Below are 22,922 nucleotides of genomic sequence, written 5' to 3'. Positions count from 1 at the left end.
TTGTTTTGCATGCCTATAAAACATACTGAGTAGCTTTAATACGCACAGTGCATTTCTTCCACAGATGAAGGAAGTCGAGAGGATACAGATACATTTTTAAAGCTGCATAAACCACAAAGCCAAACTTACACAGAACAAAGAACAAATCTAGTGTTACTCAGCAAGAAGACTAGAAACATGCATGCACACATACACGCCAGCAGTCCTAATAAACCTAAAGAAAAAAAATAAATACTGCTTTGTTATGCAAATATACCATTTCAAAATTGAGAAAATTAAATGATGTCATTCAAGTTAATATCCTTACCTCAATGGAAGAGAAGCAAGAGACAACAACCCTCCCTCCCCACCAACCCCCTTGCAAACATTTATTTCAGTGAGGTTTGGCTTAAATAGGAGTCTGTAGCACTTAGCCCCAAGAAGAATTACAGAGAGAGTGTTGGAACTGCTTATTTTAAAAAGTTAGCATTTGTTCTGCCAACCTTATTTACCTGAATAATCAATGCAATGCATGTATTATTGTGTATTCACAGATTTTTTTTTCATAGATTCCATTTCTAATGTTTAGAACAGCAACTTAGCAAACGGTTTCTAAAAATATAAAAACATAACCTTGTTGTTTCTTTCAAGATTTTAATATGCCTCCAATGGAAGTGTGTTCAGAGGCACAATATAAACTGTAAAACATGACATAGCAAATTAATTTAATACTTCATAAGAAAAAAAATGGACTAAGATAACTCCATATTACTCATCCCACAAATCACATGCACTTTCTTCATTTAATAGCAGTGCTTTACCAGTGTTCAAATAGCAGATATTGCATATAATTGTTATATCAACACTTTCCTTAAAATTGTGACTTTCATTTTAAGACAATAAAAATTTAAGAAAACAAACCAAAACATATGCAGACCCACTCATTCAGCTGCATGAACAGTAATTTAACCAAAATGAAAAAGCTCCTGGAGCCAGAGTTGTTATATTAGCACTTTCTATAGTGTATGATGAACAATACTGAAAATCACCTACACTCCCATAGACCTGCGTTACCCTCTGATCTCAGTAAATTGTAGCAGCTAGCATGAGTTGCAACACTTCAAAGTGAATCAAATATGCTTTTCTTTAAATGTGTAAGAAATAAATTACACAGTGGTTTGGGTTTTTTCACTAGCCTGCTGAAGGGGGTGGATGGATCACTAAAATACCAAATTTGAGAAGAAGAAACATTAGAAGAGAAAAGTTTTTATCAAATAGAAACCTGCCAGGTATCACCAAGTTGTTGTAACAATTTTTCAGGCGACTGGGTTAAAAAGCATTTTTTTGCAGAAAGTAAAAATCCTAATGAAGTCCATCAGAAATATAAACAGTAAAGCTAATGCTCAGCCAGGGTGGTTGCACTCAGAGCTGTAACAGAAATAAAATGTTTTGTAACTTTAAGATAGCACCCCATATCAACTTTTCCAGCTCTGACATAATTTCTAGACTACTCTTGTCACACTATATTAATAATTTCTCAACTTCTTTTCTATCCTCCTACTCTGATATCTTAAAATCCCAGGGCTTGAGCAATCATTGACATCAAAGCCTTCAATTCCACCTTTTATTTTGGGATTGTCCTACTACAAAATTTTAGATGCAGATGAGCATACAACAAAATATGTTAATGCCTAGATGACTGCAGCTATTTTGCAGCCATTAATTTTGTACTTAATAAATACTAAGTCAAACACTGTACTACTTCTATTAATCAAACACTTCTAGAGAGAGATCTGCAGCTTGACTCATTTTAATAGCAAATCTGATTTCGGGGATGAGAGCAGAACGACTGCAGCTCTCTTTCTAAAAACTCTGACATTTGAGCAAACCTTACCAAAGAATGCTTGCCTGATTGAGGACTGACATTTCCTTTCTCTAACTCGCTTAACTAAAAAATAGGCATTCTGGCCAACTCCTACAGCACCCCAAGGCAGCTGTATATCACTTTCAGTTGCAACTTGTGAATACTTTCTTTTTCTTTCTGTCTCTTTATTTTGACATGCATATTATGTTAGCTGATTTCAATCATGTTGCATGAGTGGATGACATACCTTAAAAGATTAAGTTTTGCCACCTGGGACTATTCCAGAAATTCAGTACTTTATAGCATCTCATACCCTTCTTCATCCTCTATGCGCCCGCATTATCAATAGTAGCTTTCTTTCCTATTTTATGCCTAACGACAAGTTGCTCAAGGCTGCAGTTGATACAAGTCAGCTTGAAGTGTCATTCCCCGCTCATTCCCATTACAGGATGAAGCTGCTCCATTGTGTACAACGCTCTGCTGCCATCTATTTGACACAAGAAATACAACGCTGCGAATGCCACAACTGGTTTTGCCTTCCCTTTCCCCCAGCTTTCTCTTCCCCTATAGCAGCTGTTAGAAGAAAACTCCCAGGGAAGTTTTTGATCACTCCTCCCTGCTCACACCTACACACAGATATCTCTTCAGCAATTACTTTTGCACTTAAAAATAGATACAGCATAGGATTTGGTTATTAAAAATAAAAATAGAATTATAGTATAAACCACTCTTCTCTAAAAAGGGAATCCAATTTAACAACCTCCTTCCATTTATAACCTCAAACAAGAGGCCAGTTCTAAAATTTACTTTAAAGCACTTATTTTAAAATTTGTGATTTAATTATGTAGCAACAGAGCTCAATCGAGGGCTTGATTTCAACAGCTATCCAGACCTAACTGGGGCCATGGCACTGAACAAACACGGATTTGCCTGCCGTCCCCCTTCACTGTACCAGACTTAAAATTCAGAAGTCAGTTAGGAAGTCAAATTATGGAGCCTTAAAGCAGAAACCACACACAAAGCATGAGATGAAGGAGGTGGTACTTTATCCGTCATCGGGGTCACAAAGATAAACACCACTTCATTCATCACAGCATTCAGCCTGCTTTGTATGTGACTGCACAACACAGGAACAGCAGCTAAAAAACGTCCCTAACATGCATTTGTAAAATATCATGCAAGAGACACCCACTGAAGCTGGAAAAAACTCAAAAGGAATCTATAATCTTCAGTTACAGATTCATGACAGAGTACATTCTGCTCTTTAATTACCAAGCCATATGGAAAAGTCCTGTTTTCAGGACTTTTTTTCAGGCTGGTCCTTTTCACATCCCTGATTAAGTACTCAAATACTGCATTCTTCTTCTTTTTTTTTTTTTTTTACATGGTTGCTTTCCTGATACACTTAAGTGACATATTGGTAGAAATGTGCTTCAGCATTTACCCTGGAAATGAACCATAAGAAAAAACAACAAAAGGAAAGATTAAAAGAAAAGAAAAACCATAGCAAGTTATTCACACAAAATATAAATAAGGCCACTGTGATCCAAAAAGCATATGGACTCTTGTGTATTTTTCTATAGAGGGGGAAAAATACCCTACCTCAGAGCAAGGACAGGGAGAAAAGGAGCGGTTTTGTTAGAGTGATGTAGAGGGCAGATAAGGAGAAAATGAGAGAGGTGGAATAGGAGGGCACAGAGGCAATACCAGTCTGCAGCAGAAGTCATGAGAGATCTTCTGTGGTATTAAAACATACTCATAAACATAATACCTTCATTTTCTCACTGGTATTGGAATAAGTAGCACTTGGTTTGGGGAGCAATTTGTTAATGCTTGTATTTCCTAATACATACTAGCAGCTCTGAGTGCGTTATTCCATTGTTCTTTTTATGTATTCATAACATTTGCAGCCATAATACATATATTTAACTATTAAAGTTATTCGGTTTAATAAAATTAATAGTTGCACTAAGTTCCTTAGTTACACTTGGTTTTAAATCTATTTAGTCTGACAGTACAAGCTGCAATTACAAAGACTGTATAAAGCTGCCATAAATATTCAGTGGGCCAAGTGAAGAGACATACAAAATTCCAATTGCTAGCTATTACTGGAATTACCTTTCTAGGCCACACACAAAATCTGTTTGAACAGGTACTGCAAGTATCATATTTAAAAAACTGTTCAGAATAATTCAAGTGTAAAACTACCTAAAACCTGATTGCTTAAAAGGAATTAAGAGTACTTAAAGAGTTTAAGCTACACACAGCAGAACAACACATACAAGCATTTGAAAGAAACACTTGAGAGGCTTATTCTGCCCTCTGGTGCACTCCATCCCACAAGGACACAGCATCCTGAACAAAACCCAGGGAAGCAGCTGAGCAACTCCCAACAGCCTTAAGTTAAAGCAGTTAGAAGTGTGTGCTGAGCTACAATAAGACCGTTCAGCACCTTACAGGATCATACCCTGGATGATACCACCACAAGCAAAAGCATTCTGCAGGCCTGAAGGTAGCCCAGCTAATTTTCATTCCTTTGTATTTATGGCAGAGAGCCTAATTGCCTTGGCTAAGGACCAAGACCCCATCATGTAAAGCACTGTGCAAATACAGAATTTGCTGGTTTGCACAACAATTTTCTAGTGAGGTTGTGTTCATCAGGCTGGTGTCACAAGGTGCCATGAGCAGTAAACAGATGACAGGAGACTGACAGGTACCCAAGCACACCACAGAACACGGTACCACAGGTCCATATGCAGGGATCCTACATTAATCAGAGGTACCCCAAGGCAGTAGGTTCTATATTTATAGTCGTCTTATGGCACAGATCATGTTTGGAAACTCACTTTTTGGCTATTAAAGCGAATTGCCATACATGCTAAATTAGAAGTAATTCGATATCATCTTGAGACAATAAAATATTCTATAAAGCATAACTATAAAATTCTCTAACTCCATAAAATTAAGGTCTGTTAAGGCTTATTTTTGCCTATAAGTCTTACTACATCTCTACAACAGAGTGCTGCTAATAGTCTTTACAATTAACTAGACTAGATCTTGTTACACCAAACAGCCAAACTGCTTGTTTTCTAAAACACACACACAAAAAATCCATGCATTTTCTCAGAAACTGTGAGCTTCTGTGACATTCATAACAAGCTTAAAAGTTATACAATAATACAACAGCACAACAATGCATACTGATTAATAAGAACCACGAAGTACAGTACATAAAACATTTATTATGCAAGCTGTAATGCACAATTCTAAGCCTTGTTACTAATGCAACAGTGGAAAAGCTTTACAATTAATTCTTTGATTTATTTAGCCTACAGTTTCATACAATAAGATTGTATCAAATTAAAAAACCCAACTTTCGCCATCAGGAAGCATGGCAGGATCGGAACCAGACTGGGTGAGTACACAGTTAGCATATAAGCACATATGTAGCACCAGTAAGATTACTGATTGGTATTTCTGTATGATTGCAAAAATCCACCCTACAAAATAGCAAAGAATGTTCCTGTTTAACACATGGACTATAATACCAAAACACATCTCCAGCACAAAAGAACTATTTTCAGAACAAATTTACCAAATAGGCAATGGCAGCAATCACTAAAAGCTATTTTATTTCAGTGTTATTGACATGGTTAAAGTTAAGCCAAACCAAATTGAAGGGTTTTCAAACTAAGGATCCTAATAGAGAGCTGTTCTATAAGGAGGGCACATTCCCCAGCCTGGCTATTGAATAGCAGAAGGACAGACCTTGAAAAGATCCCAGAACTCAATCAGGAGACTTCAGTTCTCAGTTCTGACTTAGTTCTGGACTAAGTTATTTAAGCTTGAGCCTTGACTTTCCTTGTAGCTAAGTACTCACTGGATACATGCAGTGGAAATACCTTCTTCATGTGAGACTCCCTCTGGGTGATAACATCCTCTCCTACACAGGTGATCTTCAACTATACTAACTGCACCAATAGAAAGGGGATGAGGGAAGGGGACTGCCCCTACAACATCACCATTAAAACCTGCAGGAGAAAGTCAGCAATAGATATTTTTAATTATTTGATTCACTCGTGTCCTAGACAGAAGGATGCCAGCTTCCATGCCATGTCCCAAGCACTGCCTTCCTCACCATAAAGTTGCACAGTACCATCTTCCTCAGCAATTGTTCATAAGCACAGTTACAACTACAGGAAGAAGCATCCCATAAAAGACTATGTTGGGAAATGAAAAAGACAACCTGTTTCCCATACGGTTCACGTTCCTCACGGATGGAAAAGCCCAAGGATGCAAACAGGCTTTACAACATGATGTAGAAGTAGATAAGGTTTTCTTCATATAATGGGAAGAAGCCTTACATTATTCATAGATCCTGGTCCTCATGAGGGACTTTCACCATCCTGACATCTGCTGTAGGGCACATGCGGGGTACATGCAATCCAGGAGATTTATGGAGTACAATGATAACCTCCTGACACAGATGACTGAACAGCTTACAAGGGAAAATGCTACGAACATCTGATTCTTACAGTCAAGGAAGAACTGGTCAGGGCAGCCTTAGCTGCAGTGATCACGAGATGGTGGAGTTCAGGATCCTGAGAGAAGGAAGCAAGACAGAAAAACAGGATCACAATCCTGGACCTAAGAGACCAGACTTTTTCCTGTTCAGGGATCTGCTTGGTAGAGTACCATGGGATACAGCCCTGGAGAGAAGAAGAGTCCACAAGAGCTGGCTGATTTTCAAAGATGTCCTCCAAGTTTAAGAATGGTCCATCCTGACAAGTCTGAAATCAAGCAGAGGTTACAGGAGGCCTCTATGATGAATAAGGAGCTCCTGACCCAAGCATAAAAAGGAAATGTATAAGAGGTGGAAGCACGGACAGGCAACCCAGGAGGAATACAAAGAGACTGTTCAAGTAGGCAGGTATAGAGGTAGGAAAACCAAAGCCCATCTGGATTTGACTGTGGTGGGGGACATAAAGGGCAGCAAGAAGAGCTTTTACAGGTGTATCAGCAGCAAAAAGACAATCAGGGAAAATGTGAGCCTACTGCTGAACAGGGCAGGAACCTGCTGACAAAGGACATTGAAAAGGCTGAGGTATCCCACAACCTCTTACCTCTGTCTTCACTAGTAAGGCTGACAAAGAAATGAGAGGTTCCTGAAGCCCATGAGAAAGTCTGGAGCAATAAAAACATACCTGTGGTAGAAGATGATCGGGGGAACATTTACACAAACTGAACACATACCATAAGACCTGCTGGAATGCATCCACCAGTGCCGAAGGAGTTGGCTGATGCCACTGCAAAGCCACTCTAGAAAGGTCAAGAAAATCAGGGAAAGCTCCTGACTAGAAAAAAAAGGAGATGTCACTGCTATCTTCCAAGAAGGATCCAGGGAACTATGGGCTGGTCAGCCTCACCTTGATTCCTAGGAAGGTGATAGAGCAATTAATCTGGGAAACCATTTCCAAATATATGAAGGACAAGAAGGTGATTGGAAAAAGTCAGGCATAGATTTATGAAGGTGAAAACATGCCTGAACAACCTGATAGACTTCTACGATGAGCTGACTGGGTTGGTGAATGAAAGAATAGGCTAATAAGTGGATGGCAAGGTGGACTGAAAACTGGCTGAACTGCTGGGCCAGTGTTATGATCAGCGGCACAATGTCCAGCTGGAGTCCACTCACTAATTGTGTACCCCAGGGGTACACAATGACCTTGACAATGAGACAGAGTGCATCCTCGGGAAGTCTGCAGATGATGCAAAATTGGGAGGAGTGGTCAATAATGCCAGATGGGTATACTGTCATTCAGAGGGACCCTGAAAGGCTGGAGAAATGGGAAGAAGGTATTTTCATGAAGTCCAACAAATGGAAGTGCAAAGTCCTGCAACTCGAAAGGAATGACCCCATGTACTGGTACATGCTGGGAGTCTGGGGGTCCTGCTGGACACCAGGTTGAGCATGAGCCAGCAAAGGCGGTCAACAGCATCTTCAGCTGCATTAGGATAAGTGTCACCAAAAGGTCAAAGGAAGTGATCTTTTGCCTCTGCATGCTGAGTGGTGAGACCACTGTGAATTCTGGGCTCCCAGTACAGACAGAATGGACCCATAAAAGGCCACAAAGGGCTGAAGGATTGAAGCACCTGTCATATGAGGAGAAGCTGTGAGAGTTGGGTTTCTTTATCCTGAAGAAGGCTCAGAGATGGATCTGACTGATGTGTATAAAAATATCTCATGAGTGGTGGGAAGAGTAAAGATGACTGAGATGGAGTCTTCTCAGTGGTATCCAGTGACAGGAGGTGAGGCAATGGGCACAAACTGAAATACAGGAATGCCATTTAAAAAATATGAAAATGTTTGTGGTGGTGGATGTTGGTTTTTTACTGTGAGGGTGATGGAACTGGACAAGTGACAGAACAGGTTTCCCCATCCCACTTAAAACTTGACTGGACAAGGTCCTTTGCAACCTGCTCTAGCTGACTGCTCTGAGTAAGGGGATTGGACTAGACAGTCTCCAGAGGTCCCTTCCAACCTTCAAACATTCTGTGATTCTGTAAAATTATATGATGTAAACTTTTGCTTGTGTACTTCAAGTTTCCCCTCCCTGCAGCAATCCCACTTTCCCACCACCCAGTATGCAAGCTATAGCCTCAAGACACAGCAGAAACACAGGTGAGCACAGGCTTTTATGCAGGTTGGAAGCTTTCTCCATGGGCTCTGAAGACCTTGCTGCTATTTCTTTTGTTTCTTCATCTTCCCTGCTGCCACTTGATCCTCCATGCAGCATGAACACAGACATAGTCACATTAACAAGTATGGGGTTGAAATCAATTAGTAGTTCATAACATGTTTAGTTCACAGCAATTAGGGGTCAGTATTTGATACAGACAAAAACCACAAAATAATCAGAAATTAGTATGTTCTTTAATTTTGCCAGGATGGGGAAAGAGGAGAACTAAAGGCCTCCCAAGACTAAGGACCTTCTCTTTGGAGAGCACAAAAATATAAAAGAAAAAAAATGGAGGAGCTAGAGACAAAGCTGAATTCAATAAGCAAGTGTAAAGAGACCCTTACTCAGGTGAGATGCCCTAAAAGGCCCTTGATTTTTACATTTCACCTTTCACCTAACAGTGGTAGGGGTTTGCGTCTTAAAATTAATCCCCACGTGACTACAAGCACCCATATGTCTGCAAGGACTTAAAACTAAATAGAACCTTAATATTCCCTAAACTAAAGAACAAAAAAGCCCTGTATGCATCTTGCAAGGGAAAAAAAAACCAAACTGAGCATTTAATGGCTTTTAAAAACGTAGTTACACACAAGTGAGGCTTTACTCTTCAAAAATACATCCTTGTTGCATATGTAGGGAACAGCTATCACAGAAAAGTCAACCCATTACTTTCATATCTTATAAAACACATTTGCTATAAAATTTCTGGCAATAAATGCTGACAGTAAGTAGGCAAAATAACCTTTTACTACCCAATACAATTTAAAGAAGTAAACTGAGCAATTGTGGCTATCTGCACTACAGCCAACTTGGACTAGGCTATTTAATACATGAGTACTAGGATAGCAATAACCATAAAACTGGAGCCATTTCTTCAGTCCTACATTTAACTGCTCATTGCAACAAGTTTCAAGTGCTGAAAGCAAGAGATCTTTCACTAAGGTTACACCGCCTTTTGCTTCAGAAATTTGTAAAAAAATACTTGCCAGCTTCACCAGTTCAATGCAAGTGAAAAAAAAAAAAAAATCTTACAGCAGTCAAATACTGATGAAATCACTTGTACTTCAGAAAAAAAGTTACAAGTTCATATCTGTCTATGTGTGTGCATCTACTGAAACACTGTGAAAGAAGAAACATTTATATCATTTTAGCCAACCTAGCATTTGGAAAATTGCTTTTCGAGACATTTAACAGAGGGATATGAGTATAGAATTACAGATAACAGAATTTAGATGAAGCCATCTGCATGCTACCTATACACAGTAATAGATTATTATTTAGAACCAATATACTGTTAACAATCACTCCCATGAAACCTAATTAAATGAAAATAAATCAAGGTCACCACACCAGATTCCCAAAGCACCAAAAGCCAAAGCAGCAGAACATATAAAGACTGGATTGAGAAAATGAGGCTAAACTGTTTACTTAGTAACTATGAAGTGAATGTGCTACTGTTTTCTGAACATCCAATGGAGAAGCTACAGTGCAGAGAGCTAATCCCCATTTCTCACCAAAACAGACAGGAATGCACACTGGATAATTTGTTCCTAGTGATGATTTCATCCTGTTAAGTTTACTGTTTTTAATAAGGAGCAAGTTTCAGTCTTCTCTCACTTTCTCCCATGTACAAGATCAGATCAGCCTCTCAGTGACCTACTTTATGAGTCATAGTCCTCACTATTTATGATTCAGAAAAACGTCTTCTCTGACAGTATTTCCCAGACTACTGTGGGTTCATTCCAAGAACCAATTTCATCTTCATTGGTTTCCTACAGGAAACCAGACCAACTTCCTATTATTTTATTTTCCTTCGTTTCAGCATGGCTCACATAAACTAACTGGAAGTGAGAGTGATAGAAAACTTTATTCTGCATAAACACAAGCCAACACAAACACCACCAAAAAATACTGAAGACGTCACTGGTTCAAAGTCACCAGAATGTGAAGCAAGCTAAGATTAGAAGTTCTTTTCCCCTCCTTCCCCAAACATGATGCACACAGGCAAAAACAGTAACTTCACATAACCAAAGTTTAATAGTAAGAGCTGTTTAGGTCTCTGATGAAGACATTCACCCCTAATAGGTGGCCAGGTTCTACTCCCTCTTCTAACATTGGGAATTGTTTTAAAATGGTAAGCACTGTTGGACTGCATTTAAGTCGTATCGATACCAAAGTCAAGTCCCTCAATCATCTCAATCAACAGACTTGGGGTGCCTAGGTTCTCTCCTCAACTGCAACAACAGAAGTATTACTTGAGATGCTAGGAAGCATAAGCACATCCTGAAACAGTCTTATCTAGACTTCCAGTAAGACTTCTAACATTGTTTACATATTGGCCTGCTGCATTCAGGCTAGCTTCTAAGAGAGCCATTTTGATGCCTCCTCATTGTGCTCCAAGGCACATTAGATCTCTGAAAGTCAAGACTTGATGCCAGATCTGCACCAGATCAAAATGTTCATGCAGTGAAAAGCTTGAGGAATAAACCTTCCCAGAGCCCATGGCAGTGTCACGTAAGAACCTGTAACAGCATCACCACCACCACCCCTTCATGCCCTCCCAGTGCTGTGATTTGAGCTGTTGGCAGCTGCAGCAGCCACATGGAGATAGCTTGGGACTAGAACATTAGTACCATGCTAACATCACTTAAGGGACACAAGTAATTTCCATGAAGATTGTTATCCAATGAACTAGTTCAAGAAAATAAATGCTGGAACACCTAGCTGTGGACTGCAAATACCCAGCAAGATTTGCTGGCTCAGGTTTCACTGTGCAAAGCAGCAGTTAAATTGCTTTCTGGACCAAAGCTGCCCTTGGACTCATGTAGCCTTGTTCTTATAATGCTGTATCCTGAGCTAATAAACCAAACCAGACTCCTGTTTAGCACAAAGCAAACTGAATAATTCAATCATGCAAGTGATTTAAAAGCAAAATTATTCTCATTTCATCTCTATTCTGCTGTTTGTCTTGTGAATAACTGCAGTCTTTCAACATAGTTTCCTCTTGCTGGGTTTCAAGGCTTACACGGACATAGGAACAACACACTGCTTTTTGTAGGAAGGCTGACTTACAAAACTAAAGCCAAACTGATTTTCATGAGGCTTAAATGCTCCTTCAGTTCTCATCTCAAGAGAGGGGCCAGGGAATTTTACCACTTAAGAATACTTTCCCTTTGCACACAATAAGGACAGAACATATGACTGACACACAATTTATTTTAATGACAATTTGCTACCTGGCCGTCAGTTTCAGTTTGTAATCACACAGTAAAGTATGAATGAGGTTTTTGCAAGCAAATAGAGGTCACCTGTTACTAAACTAAGCTTTTCCATGATACAGCAACGTAGCTTAACATATGTAAAACACAAAGTTATCCTCTCTACTATTCATGTTCTTTCCTTATGATGCAGCAGTTCTCGCCAGGGCCAAGTAACTCATCTGCAACATGTCCTTTTTATTTCAGTTTCTATAACTTGATTTTTCCAACCAAATATTATAAAACTGCAAGCAGTAGTAAAGCTGTTTTCTCTATGTGTTGGTCAATCTTTCAAAGTATACCACCTGCACAAAAACTGGTATAGGCGAAGCCTTTCTAGAAGTGACACTCTCACATACAGGTATTGATTTTTAATGTAAACAGAATAACGTGGTTGTAAGCACTGTTTGGCCTAACAACACTGCATAACTTCTCCACTAGGACTGATCAGCAGAAGTTATTTCACATGATAGAAAAATCAGATTTTTAAGCTTATGTATTTTGTTGATAATGACAATTTAACCTCATCCTGACATCTTAATATATATTCAGAAGCAAGACTCATGCAGTAATTCAGCACCACAAACTCAACTATCTTGATATAAGGCAGTGTTTACCTGTCCAAGTTAGCAGTTGTTAAAGCAGCTATAAATGCTGCAGTTTAAAATAACCAAAGCAGTATACCACCACCAACGCACATACACAATTCTCAGTGCTAGAAGCTACTCACCTTGACATGGCTTTGAGCTCCCAGGTTGTATATCTCAGTGGGTTTGACTTCATTAATGATCTTCACCAGGCAGGTGCTGTCCGTGAGATCACCATAGTGCAGCTTCATGTCTTCAGAGTTTAAGAACACAGAGTTAATACACTTTAGTCCCAGAACTATATGGCATTCTTGGTCCAAATCCTATTCCAGGTTTAAAATCCAAGTAAAAATTTATTGAAAAAAGTTAAGATATCACCGGCTGAACAAGGTTTTACTTGGGTTTTTTTCTCTATCTTCAAGCACAAAACATATTTCCCTGAAGGAGTATGGAATACCATTTCAGATTCTCTTTTCAATAATCTGATTTACCTAGCAACATTTACATAATTTGTTTAATAGTTTACTCTTCATTAACCCAGGTTGTATAAATTAGATCAATGTCATATACAGAATTTCAGCCACAAAACCCCCATTATTTTACTTTAGACTTCCAATCTTTCACTCACAAAGGTTTTTAATAACTTCTTAAGAATAGATCAATAGCTTTCTCCTCCCTCCCAAAATGTTGCACGTGTTTTAAGTTCCTCACTGCAAATAATTTCACAACACAACAAAAATGCCTAAAGGTACTGACAAATGAACATCTAGGTAACATTACAGTACAACCCACTGTATTTATTACTATTGCTTTTCCATTTAAAAAAATACACATACAACACCAGAAAGGAATTTCGGAGAACACTGTAACTGTCAGTGAAACATGCCTCATGATATTACACACCTAAATCTCAAATGTGGTTAGATACATCAGTCATACAGCTGTTATTTATCCTTTCCCAACTGTGTTACTTTCTAATTTGTGTGTGAAAAAGTAGGTAAGAGCATAAGACCAGCTCCTGTCAAAACTAAAAGAGCAGGCTGCAATGGCTTATCAACTTGCTCTTGGTTTCAGACCCCGACCTATCAAGAAATTATTCCAGAAGTGAAATTCATTCTGATGGAACAGGTCTCATTTTCCTCTTAAAAAAAACCCCAAAAAACAAACAACAAAAAAACCAAACACCACCACACTGCTATTCACATACCTATTCAACAAAAAGAAAAATCCTGTTATAACTATTGGTGAATTTATTGTTTATATTTACTTGCTATATTTATATAGATTTTCATTTGATGTTTTTGACCTTAATAAATTTACATTTATCTCCAGGAAAAAGAAGAAAATCCTATTTCAGTACAGTTTAGCTGTCTTCGCATTTGACAATGGCCACCATTTTTTTGGGGTTGTATCATCTACAGATATAATCAATTTGATTTTTTTTCTTTTTTTAATCCTGAAACCAAGGTTCATTACAAGAGACTACCATATGAATCCACAGTACATTTTTTTAAAATGCTATAGAGATATAATGAACTTTGTTTTTATTTAAGCTGGGGTTTTTGGGTTTTTTTTAACAGTTTAAGACAGCAAGGAAGTACCAGATCACATAGTTCTCAGGTGTTCAGCTTCACACGTTCCTATTTAACAGGTACTTGAGGCCCTTCAGGTTGATAAAGTGATACAGCCCAGCAGGTCACAGTATATTCTTGAAATCTGCTTTTACATCCATCCCCATTGCTTGAAAGGGACAGTTCTGAAGAGACTTCAAGACCCAGTGAAGCTGTGGCCAACAGGTACAGGAATGGTAACGCAAACTTTTTTTTTTTTAAAGAAAGAGATAACTGATTAAATGAGGGCTGGCAAGCAGGTTATGACCTTTTTTGTGCATACACATCAATTATCCATGGTTTAGGCTGCCTTCATTCCTACCACCAGTTCTGTAAGGCTGTGCTGAAACATCACCACATTTCCACTTGTATGGAATGCAACTGTCCTGCTTCCCAAATGAAATTCAACACATGAAACCAGTTCTGCCTGTGGACCACAGCATGCACAAGACCCCAAATGGTTACAGGATAAAACTATTTGGGTATTGATGTTAACCTGCAATCCTCAAAGCTGTTGGTGTCCAGACCATTGTAACAACTGATGCATTTTTCTTGGAACACTAAATAGAAACCAATAGCAAGTACCACCTAACCAATTTCTTTGATGGCAGTTACCAACTTTTTCAGGAAAACCCTGTAGGCTGGTGGGAGCAGGGAGGAACCGAAATGTACTACTCATTCCGTACCAGAAAAGAAAGCTTCCTTTAGGCAACAGGGGACCCTCTTCTTCCTCTACTTACTTTGTCTGGGAGTTAAACAAAATCTCCCTGTCAGCTGAGCCAGCCTTTCAGAGAGGATGGAGCAGAGGACACTGTTACAAGAGGGGGCCCAGGGAGCAGCAGCAGCTTTGTAAGATCCTCAGGGTCTGAAAGAGCAACTGGTTCCTCTCCAGCCTAAGCAGCAGCTCAGCAGGAAAGAGGTGCCACAGCCAGGCTCCCTCTTCCTACAAAGACATCCAGTTCTGCCACCATGCTCAGGCCAGAGAGCAGTCTCAGAGCTTCCCAGGGGAAGGTGGGCTGCCAGCTGTGCTAAGCCAAACAGACATACCCTCCCACAAGTACCTTAAATTTAAAGCTCTCAAAAGGGAATACCCCTTCTGGTCTACCATCAAAGTTTTCAAAACTGCTTGTCCAAATGGTGTTTTTGAAGGGGAGCCAGGCATAAGGCTTTGTTCATTTTCTGACCCATGAAAAAGAGGTCTTTCAAGAGTAATAGGCTAAGTGGAAAGACTTACAAGAAATGGGGTTTATTTGGTGCAAAGATTTATAAACACAGATCAAATGTCAAAACCTTTGGGTTTTAGTAATATTATCCAATCTAAAAACCTCCTTAGCAAGCAAAACTGGAGGCTTGCTTCAGGAAACGCTTTGTTTTCTTTCTCGTTCTCCCTACTTTTTTTTTTTTTTTAATATAAGGAGGCTCACTGCCTATGAAGATGATCATCTTGCAATGTGTAATCAATTCCTCATGGGAACAACACATTGGGCAAAGACAAAATTAGGGTTTGCTCACATAAACCACTATTGCTTCTTTGCTTCCTCCAGTACTGCCTGGAAACCCATTGTTTCCAAACAGTTTCCATGGAGCAGCCTTTCCTGAGATTCCAAGTCCCATTCCTCCTCCTCCTCCCATTCATATGGCTGCATTCCTCAGTTAAAGGAAAATGAGATAAGAAGTAGGGAAAAACATTTAAGGTCTCCTTTCTTTGTGTTTTCCTCCAACTTTCTTTAAACGTTCATATGCATATTTATCAAGATCTACACTGTCTTCTCAAATCATTTTTCATATTCACAAGACAATCCTCAAAACGCACAGGTTCCTGTTTGATTTCTTTTGCTTCATTTTACCTTGTGAGCCATGAATGTAAGTCATGGGAAACACAGTTCTTACATTGTCCTTGATGGAAGCACAGGTTTCAGTATTCTTCATGAAGATATTTTATTCAATTTTACCCCTCGATTTAAGGAGCAATGTACAGTAAGTAGCAACTATTCACAGCAAATACCACTGAAGTCATGTCAGAAATTAAATATTTTTTTAAAAATTACAATCAAAGATCAAGTAAAAATCTAAAAATTGCATTATATATTACAATCTGATAAAATAAAGCTGTTTAACCATGGTGGGAAGCAGACTTCAAAAGACATGAGATTTATTTACGGCATGGAGATATTTCGTGTTAACAATACCTTCAATCAGACTATTTAGTACAGTGTCAGTCTGCACAACTGTACAAAATATGCATAGCATAGAGAACTATATGCTTGTTAAAATGCTCAATCCTTCTGCTGAACTGAAGCCATCCAACACTTGAGCTTCTTCTCCTTAAGTGACCAGTTAACCTTCTTTAAGATAAAATACTCAAACAATTTTTGCAAAGTGTACACTAAAGGTAATAATTTCAAGCTTTCCAAATTATCATTGGTAACAGAGAATACAGTAAATTGTCAGCAAATTTCCAAGAGCAATGCCTTTCCTTCAGGCAAAACACGTAATCGTTTCCTTGGGTGCAGAAATTCAGAAGATCCAAAGATTCATTCTTCCTGTCATCAGTAAGAATTGATCATGTCTTATTCATGCTGTCATACAGGCTGTCCCCAAACCTTCACCTCCATCAGGCACTAAGAAGCTCATGAGGAAAGAGAAGTTGAGTGCTTAAGATAACTGCCTCAAAAAACCCATTTTACTATTCTGACACTTCAACCTCACATAGCTCTTTGCAGGCCCAGTCATTTTCTAATTGCTACCAACCAGCTATGCATGAACTGTGTCAGCATTTCTACACAACAAAAAGTGGCTTCTTGGGCCCCTCTCATTTTCCACTCTTGGTAACACATACACAAGAGTATCTGTACATTGTGTCACTTTTTCAGAGAAAAATCGTTGCTTTTATTTCCGAGATAGAGCGGCTAGCTAACACAAGCAGACAAAAGGAAAGCTTAGCTATCAAGGTTTTTTGTTTGTTTGGTTTTTTGCCTAAGTCAAGCACAGTTTAAAAATAACTACTCATTAATAACATTTAGGCAGAGGAAACTGGGATTCCCTTTCTGCTCCTGGGGACCTTTCTCCAAACACACACACCACAGACTAAAAAAAAAACCCTTAAATATAAAACCAAGGTCTTACTTCCTTCAATGTGAGCCTGTGGGTTCTTATAGAGATGTTCAATCCGGCCTGTATTAAAAGAACTAGACCGACGAACGATGCCATGCACCTGGGGATTGAACAGGGAAAAATACAAAAGGAAAGTGGTAAACGTTAAGAGGAAAGTGTTCATCATTATCATCGCTCTTTTCATAAAGATAGGTCGAACCTTTATATCAGGTAATGAGAGCTTGTCTCTAGTTCTAAAGGCAGACAGTTATCCAAATTGCAACAAAATACTTGGAGATGTGCTCTGATGTCGTCATATTTATTTTAGTACCTTTGACTGGTTTCACCTTCTCCCTTACTGACACCACTAGCAGCCCAAGCACCACACACAGTACAGAAAACACACTGAATTGTCCTAGAAAACCATCTCCTAGTGAGTGAGACTTGCCAACATTACTGGAGTTGGAGAAACAATATGTGAATCCCAAGATAAGCACTTCACCCTGGTTGCAGAGAAATCATTCTGGAGCCAGAAATGATGGGCATGGAAAAAGGAGCAGCAGGAGATGGGGCTAAGGAAAGGAGAGAGTGGGCAGAGATGAGGGGAGGAAAAAAAAAGAAAGATTAGGGGAAAGAAGGGGCAGCAGTTGCAAGGCCCAACTATATTTTAGAAAACAGCTGCTATTCACTTTCTGGGGTGTTGGAAGAACAGCCAGAACAGTCAGTGCTGTTTTGCGGACCTCATGAGTCAGTGTTCTCCAGTGGGTTATGAGACACACAGACAAGCCAAAGGCTGAAGCTCAGATTGGGAATTTCCTTTAACCAGCCACAATAACTAAGCCTGTGAAAAAACCCACTGGTTCTGACTAACATTAAAGAAAAGCCCATTTGTGTCTAATACATTAGAGAAATTGTTCAAACAGTGATCCTGTTTCCTCCTTATGCAAGAAAGCCCCATGCCTGCTGCCAGAATTCACGTTAGCTTAGGTTACCAACTGCAGAAGTTGTGCTTCCACAAGTGAAATCAAGCTTTAGCATCTGACTGTCCTCCACTTCTCCTGGCCCTTTATTTCTGAAAGCGATTCCTTACAGTTTGATGCATCCTACGCTTGGTTGGGTTGGGCCATCACTTTACTCTCTCACTTCATGTTAACTTGTACCTGCAAGAATATACCAGCAGGAACAGGCAGTGTTTGGAGCTTTGGTTTGGTTTTCTTTGGGGATTTTTCTTTTACACATAACACAAACTATGGTTATTGACACAGAAAACACTTTTTATTCAATCTTGTCTGAAACTTAACTAAGTAAAAAGGTATGCACAGCCATGGAGTGAGACCAGTTTGATGCTTTCAGAATGACATTTCGGTGGCAAGATCTCTAATAGCAGCTGAATAGCTTCGTCTTTACAACATGCAAGTCAAATTTATGACTTTCTTGAACAAAATCTTTTGTGTGCCCAGCCACACAAGACGCTCACAACATACCTTGTTCTACAATTCAAATGCTAAACTTTCCACAACTGATTAAAATATTTGCATTTTGAGGATCAATGGGAAACTGAGGAACATGGCCCCCTAAAAAAATTTCCATCAAATAATGAATTTATGAAGATAAATTTTCAAACTTACATCGTTTAAAGCTCTACCAAAATAATTATTTACAGAATGTGTGGATAATTTATAGGGACATAAGGTTCACAGAGAAACACTTTCAAAAAAAGATACTTCCATAACAACTTCACTTTTGCAAAAGATGCTGGAAATACTTTGAGTACTCAACTGAACATCTGTTTCGCTGAGTAAAAAAAAATAAAATAATCGGACTCTGCAGTTTTAAAACATCAAATTATTCTAAAGGAAGCTAACTGAAGTGCTCTACAACTCTTTTAGCAAAATTAAATATTTTGGCTTAAAGTCCTGATGAGAGACTTCTTGAGCTCTCTATTATCTATCTCTGAAGGAAGTCATGCTGAAATTCAAGTTCACACAAATGATTGACCGATACGTTAGATCTTGCCAGCAAAAAGCTTGATGAAAGATCATGCTTGCAAGAGCTTTCTGTCAGCTGAATGTAACATTTGACCAATGAGATGTGCTAAACACGATCACCTGAGAACTTCAAAAAGTTTCAAACAAATCCAGAGAGCCTGTTGCATCCAGCGATAACAAGAAAACCTGCAAACCCCAGCCTTTTTTTTCTTTGATTTTTTTTGCCTTTTCTTTCCCCACCCCTCACCCCCCTTTTTCTGGTATGCACATACAAGAGAAAGAAAACCTGCCAAATGTTTAATCCATGACAGCAATATTACTGTAAAAAAAACTGATGAAAGGTACCTTTGTCTGCATGGGATAAGGAAATGCAAACTTTGTGACAAGCCAAAATGTGTGCAAACTGGTTAATCTAGTTAAGAATGTAAAATCAGTGGATTTTTCTCAATAGGGTTCAATCTTTAAATAGATTGAAATTAAAAAAAGTCAAATGAACCATTTTATCAGTTATCACGTGTACTCTTGTGTTCAGTTATTCAGCACCAGAAGTCTCTAACTGGGAACGCAGGAGAGAATTTCAACAAATAGATGGAGAGTTGAGGAACAGAAGAAAAAACTCTACACAATTATCATAACCTTTCTATTGTGGAAAGGTTTATATTTCATTTTAGTTGCAGTTCACAAATCCCAACTTCATTGTGGACTAGGAGAGAGCATATACTTTTGCCTTTTAAGCAGCAGAAGCAACGACAATATCATCTCTCTTCTCCAAATGGAATGGAGAAATAGTAAAAATAATCCATTTACAACACTGAGAAAACACCACCAATAAGCAGATCAATCAAAGCAGGAGAAAGGATGGAAGAAGGCAAGATTAATTACATGCAAAAGCATGGAAAGCACAGACTGTCTGAGAAAAGACTTCTCACTAAGCTATGAAAAGTATTACAACAGGAGTAATAAAAGTCAATATTAGAACAAGCATTAGCATTTACTAAAAACTCAGAAAATACTATGTTGTTGGGAGATTAATTTGGTCAACCCTTTCCTTCCATTATCATATATTTTGGAAGCACCTTCCATGACGGAGAAAGCAAACATTCTCGTATATATGCCCACAAAAGTTCAAAACCATCAAATCATACCATAATAATGTTTGCTTTGCTGGGCCCCAAAAAGGCTATTTTGCCAGGGTAAATTATGCAGCAAGAAGTAAAGAATCGGACTCCCTTTACATTAAGGAAAAGGTAACTGAAAATCATGTGCAAAGCAAGAATATAATTAATCCAAGAGAAGGGGTGGAAAGTAACACTACTACAATATATTTTTGCATTTTGTTTTGTTGTTTTTTTTTTTTTTTCCTTTTTAAACAGAGAAAGCAAAATGCAAGGTTTTCATTGTTGAAGTGTAACTGCCAAACTAAAAGGGCCTTTAGTGTGGAGAGAGGGGGAAGAGAACAAAACAAGAGATTCTTATTCCTTTATGTGGTACGTCGCATCATAAATTATTCCCTAATTCCTTACAGTTTTGGCTCACACAGGTCACTGCTTATCTGAGTTGGCGGGAAACATGCAAAGCAGTTATACCCTGAGGAGAAGAGGGAATCCACCAGTGGACATTAGATGATAAATAGTACAATAAACTGGCATGATTACAGACCATGTTGCACATTCCTCTCCAGAGTTTTGATTTGTTATCTAGGGCTGGAGTGGAAAACATACAGAGAAGGACAGAAGAAGAGGAAGCTGGAGCTGCAGCATCCAAACGACTCCATCAGCCCGCAGCCAGTCACCGAGTCACTCACCTCGTAGCCTTTTTCCAGCAGGAACTCAGCCAAGTACGATCCATCCTGGGAAGAGTAAGATATAGGAAAATGTTAGAAATGCTGAATGGGCCTGGGAGATTTGGACTGGTTAAGGTCTCAAAAAAGGGAAGAAAAAAAAAAATGCAGTGAGCTGACTGGGTAACAAGCATATACTTTACCTTCTTCAGATTTATACACTGACTTAAAAATACTATAGGTGCTTTTCAGTTAATTTTAGATTAAGCAGCAGTATATTTTAGAGATAACTTGCTTACAAATGCTGGTTGAGAACTACCATCCCTTGAATTTCTTCCCAGGTTCCATTATAAAGTGCCTGGGGATGCCTTTCCAAAATATCCTAACCACAGTTACTGAATCTGAACTATTTTGGAGATAGGGAAGGAAAAACATTCCAGAAAAATTGGTGCAAGATTGGCATGCTCTGCAAAACAACATGCCTCTGTAGCACTGTGTCACACATCTCCCTTGCACATGCAGTCCTTCCATAACCCTTCTGAAGGCAGCAATAATTTTGCCTGCCTGACCAACTGAGTTTTCAAAAACATCCCTAGCACACTTTACATTTATACTACAGAATACAAGCCATTTTCACATTTTATATATCATTGAGGATTGAGAGTTTGGGTTGTTTTGGTTGTTTTTCTTTTAGTTAAATTAAAATTTTTGTCAAACTTAAATTATTAAACTCCCAAAAAGTAAATACTTCAAAACATACACTAGTGCATGTTTTCCTGAAATCAGATGATTTTCCTGGCATCACTATTGCCAGGATTACCAAATACAGTAAGTCACATTATCCTTATAAATGTGTACGCACCATCACAAAGCCAGTGAGAGTTTACCCCCGCAGAAGAATACTCACTAACCAATACAGTGAGTATTACCCACGCCCAAAGAGTCTGCATCTTTTCACTGATGTTTTGAACTGGTTGCTCCTTTAATATGCAAGAGTATTTCAGAGTCAATTGACTTGCTACAGAAAGACCATAAAAACATGAAATGCCACCTATGCTTACATGCTTAAACTCTATTATGTGGATCTGCTCTGCCATGATCACGGCCAGAGACATTTAAATGCAAAACTAAACAGATATCTGTTTGGTTCTCTTTCTAAAAGCATGTTTCTCCAGAAGAAAACCTCTCCACCTCAGATTAAATGAACTTTCCTTGTCTCATAGAGAGCCTAAGGAGAATAACATACTGAAGTAAGAAATTTGAGATGCCCTAGGAGGTCCTAGAGTAGCAAGACTGCCAGTAGAGACTGCTTGCTACATTGATGGCAAAAATCACGCATAAGTCTATGCAAAATGGCATGACGCAGTGTACAAGGGGCACGTTGCTGTATGCTTAAAACTGCAACATTAGAAAAAATGAGTGACTTTATGGTATAAGTGTTTCATAAAGTCTTACACAGTCTAGAAGAGCTTAAAACCAAGAAAGAAAGTCTCAGCTTATATACTTCTCCCACTACATGTATACATGTGTGTTCACATGACTTCACAGTGCCATAACCCAACAGCCATCGATCTATAACATTGGTTGATCTGGAACATGACAGAACACATGTGCTATGTCATCACTGGAACAGTGTGTATTTCGGTACATCAAATGAAAAGAACAAGACCCTATCAAAAGGAGATATTCAAAGAACATGCAGTGGAAACTCTGGAGAAACATGGGGGCAATTTACTAATTTCATTAGTAATTCCTCCAGGATTTAGCAGAGTGGATCAGAGGGAAGAAATCTTCCCAATTCTCCTTGGTTGCTCAGTCCACTAAAATACATAAAATAAAAGGGACGTGAAAGTGGGAGACTCAGAGAGTACAAAGAAGATGAAAAAAGAAGGCTGTGATTACTTAGGAAGTTGATGGGAAACAGACTTGACTAGGATTGAACCCTGTCAATAAGGTCTTGTTCTTCTCACCCAGGCCATTGCTCAAACTTTCCAGTCGCCCTGGAACATTTTGAACCAGCAGTG

The 22,922-nt window shown here is 38.8% G+C and overlaps 1 protein-coding gene across 3 annotated transcripts in view; it reads right to left on the bottom strand.

Annotated features, from left to right (window-relative positions):
- The window catches only part of GMDS (GDP-mannose 4,6-dehydratase), a 424,244-nt gene that overhangs the window by 335,357 nt on the left and 65,965 nt on the right, over positions 1-22,922 (bottom strand). For all 3 annotated transcript variants that reach the window (XM_074827095.1, XM_074827104.1, XM_074827112.1), the window contains 3 exons: positions 20,923-20,967; positions 17,164-17,251; positions 12,571-12,680 (listed from right to left, as the gene is read on the bottom strand). In XM_074827095.1, the coding sequence (XP_074683196.1) occupies positions 12,571-12,680; positions 17,164-17,251; positions 20,923-20,967 (243 nt within the window). The remainder of the gene's footprint in view (positions 1-12,570; positions 12,681-17,163; positions 17,252-20,922; positions 20,968-22,922) is intronic.

This window comes from Strix aluco, chromosome 1 (genome assembly GCF_031877795.1).
Source record: "Strix aluco isolate bStrAlu1 chromosome 1, bStrAlu1.hap1, whole genome shotgun sequence".
NCBI classification, from domain to species: domain Eukaryota; kingdom Metazoa; phylum Chordata; class Aves; order Strigiformes; family Strigidae; genus Strix; species Strix aluco.
This window is presented reverse-complemented; position numbering and strand designations above follow the sequence as displayed.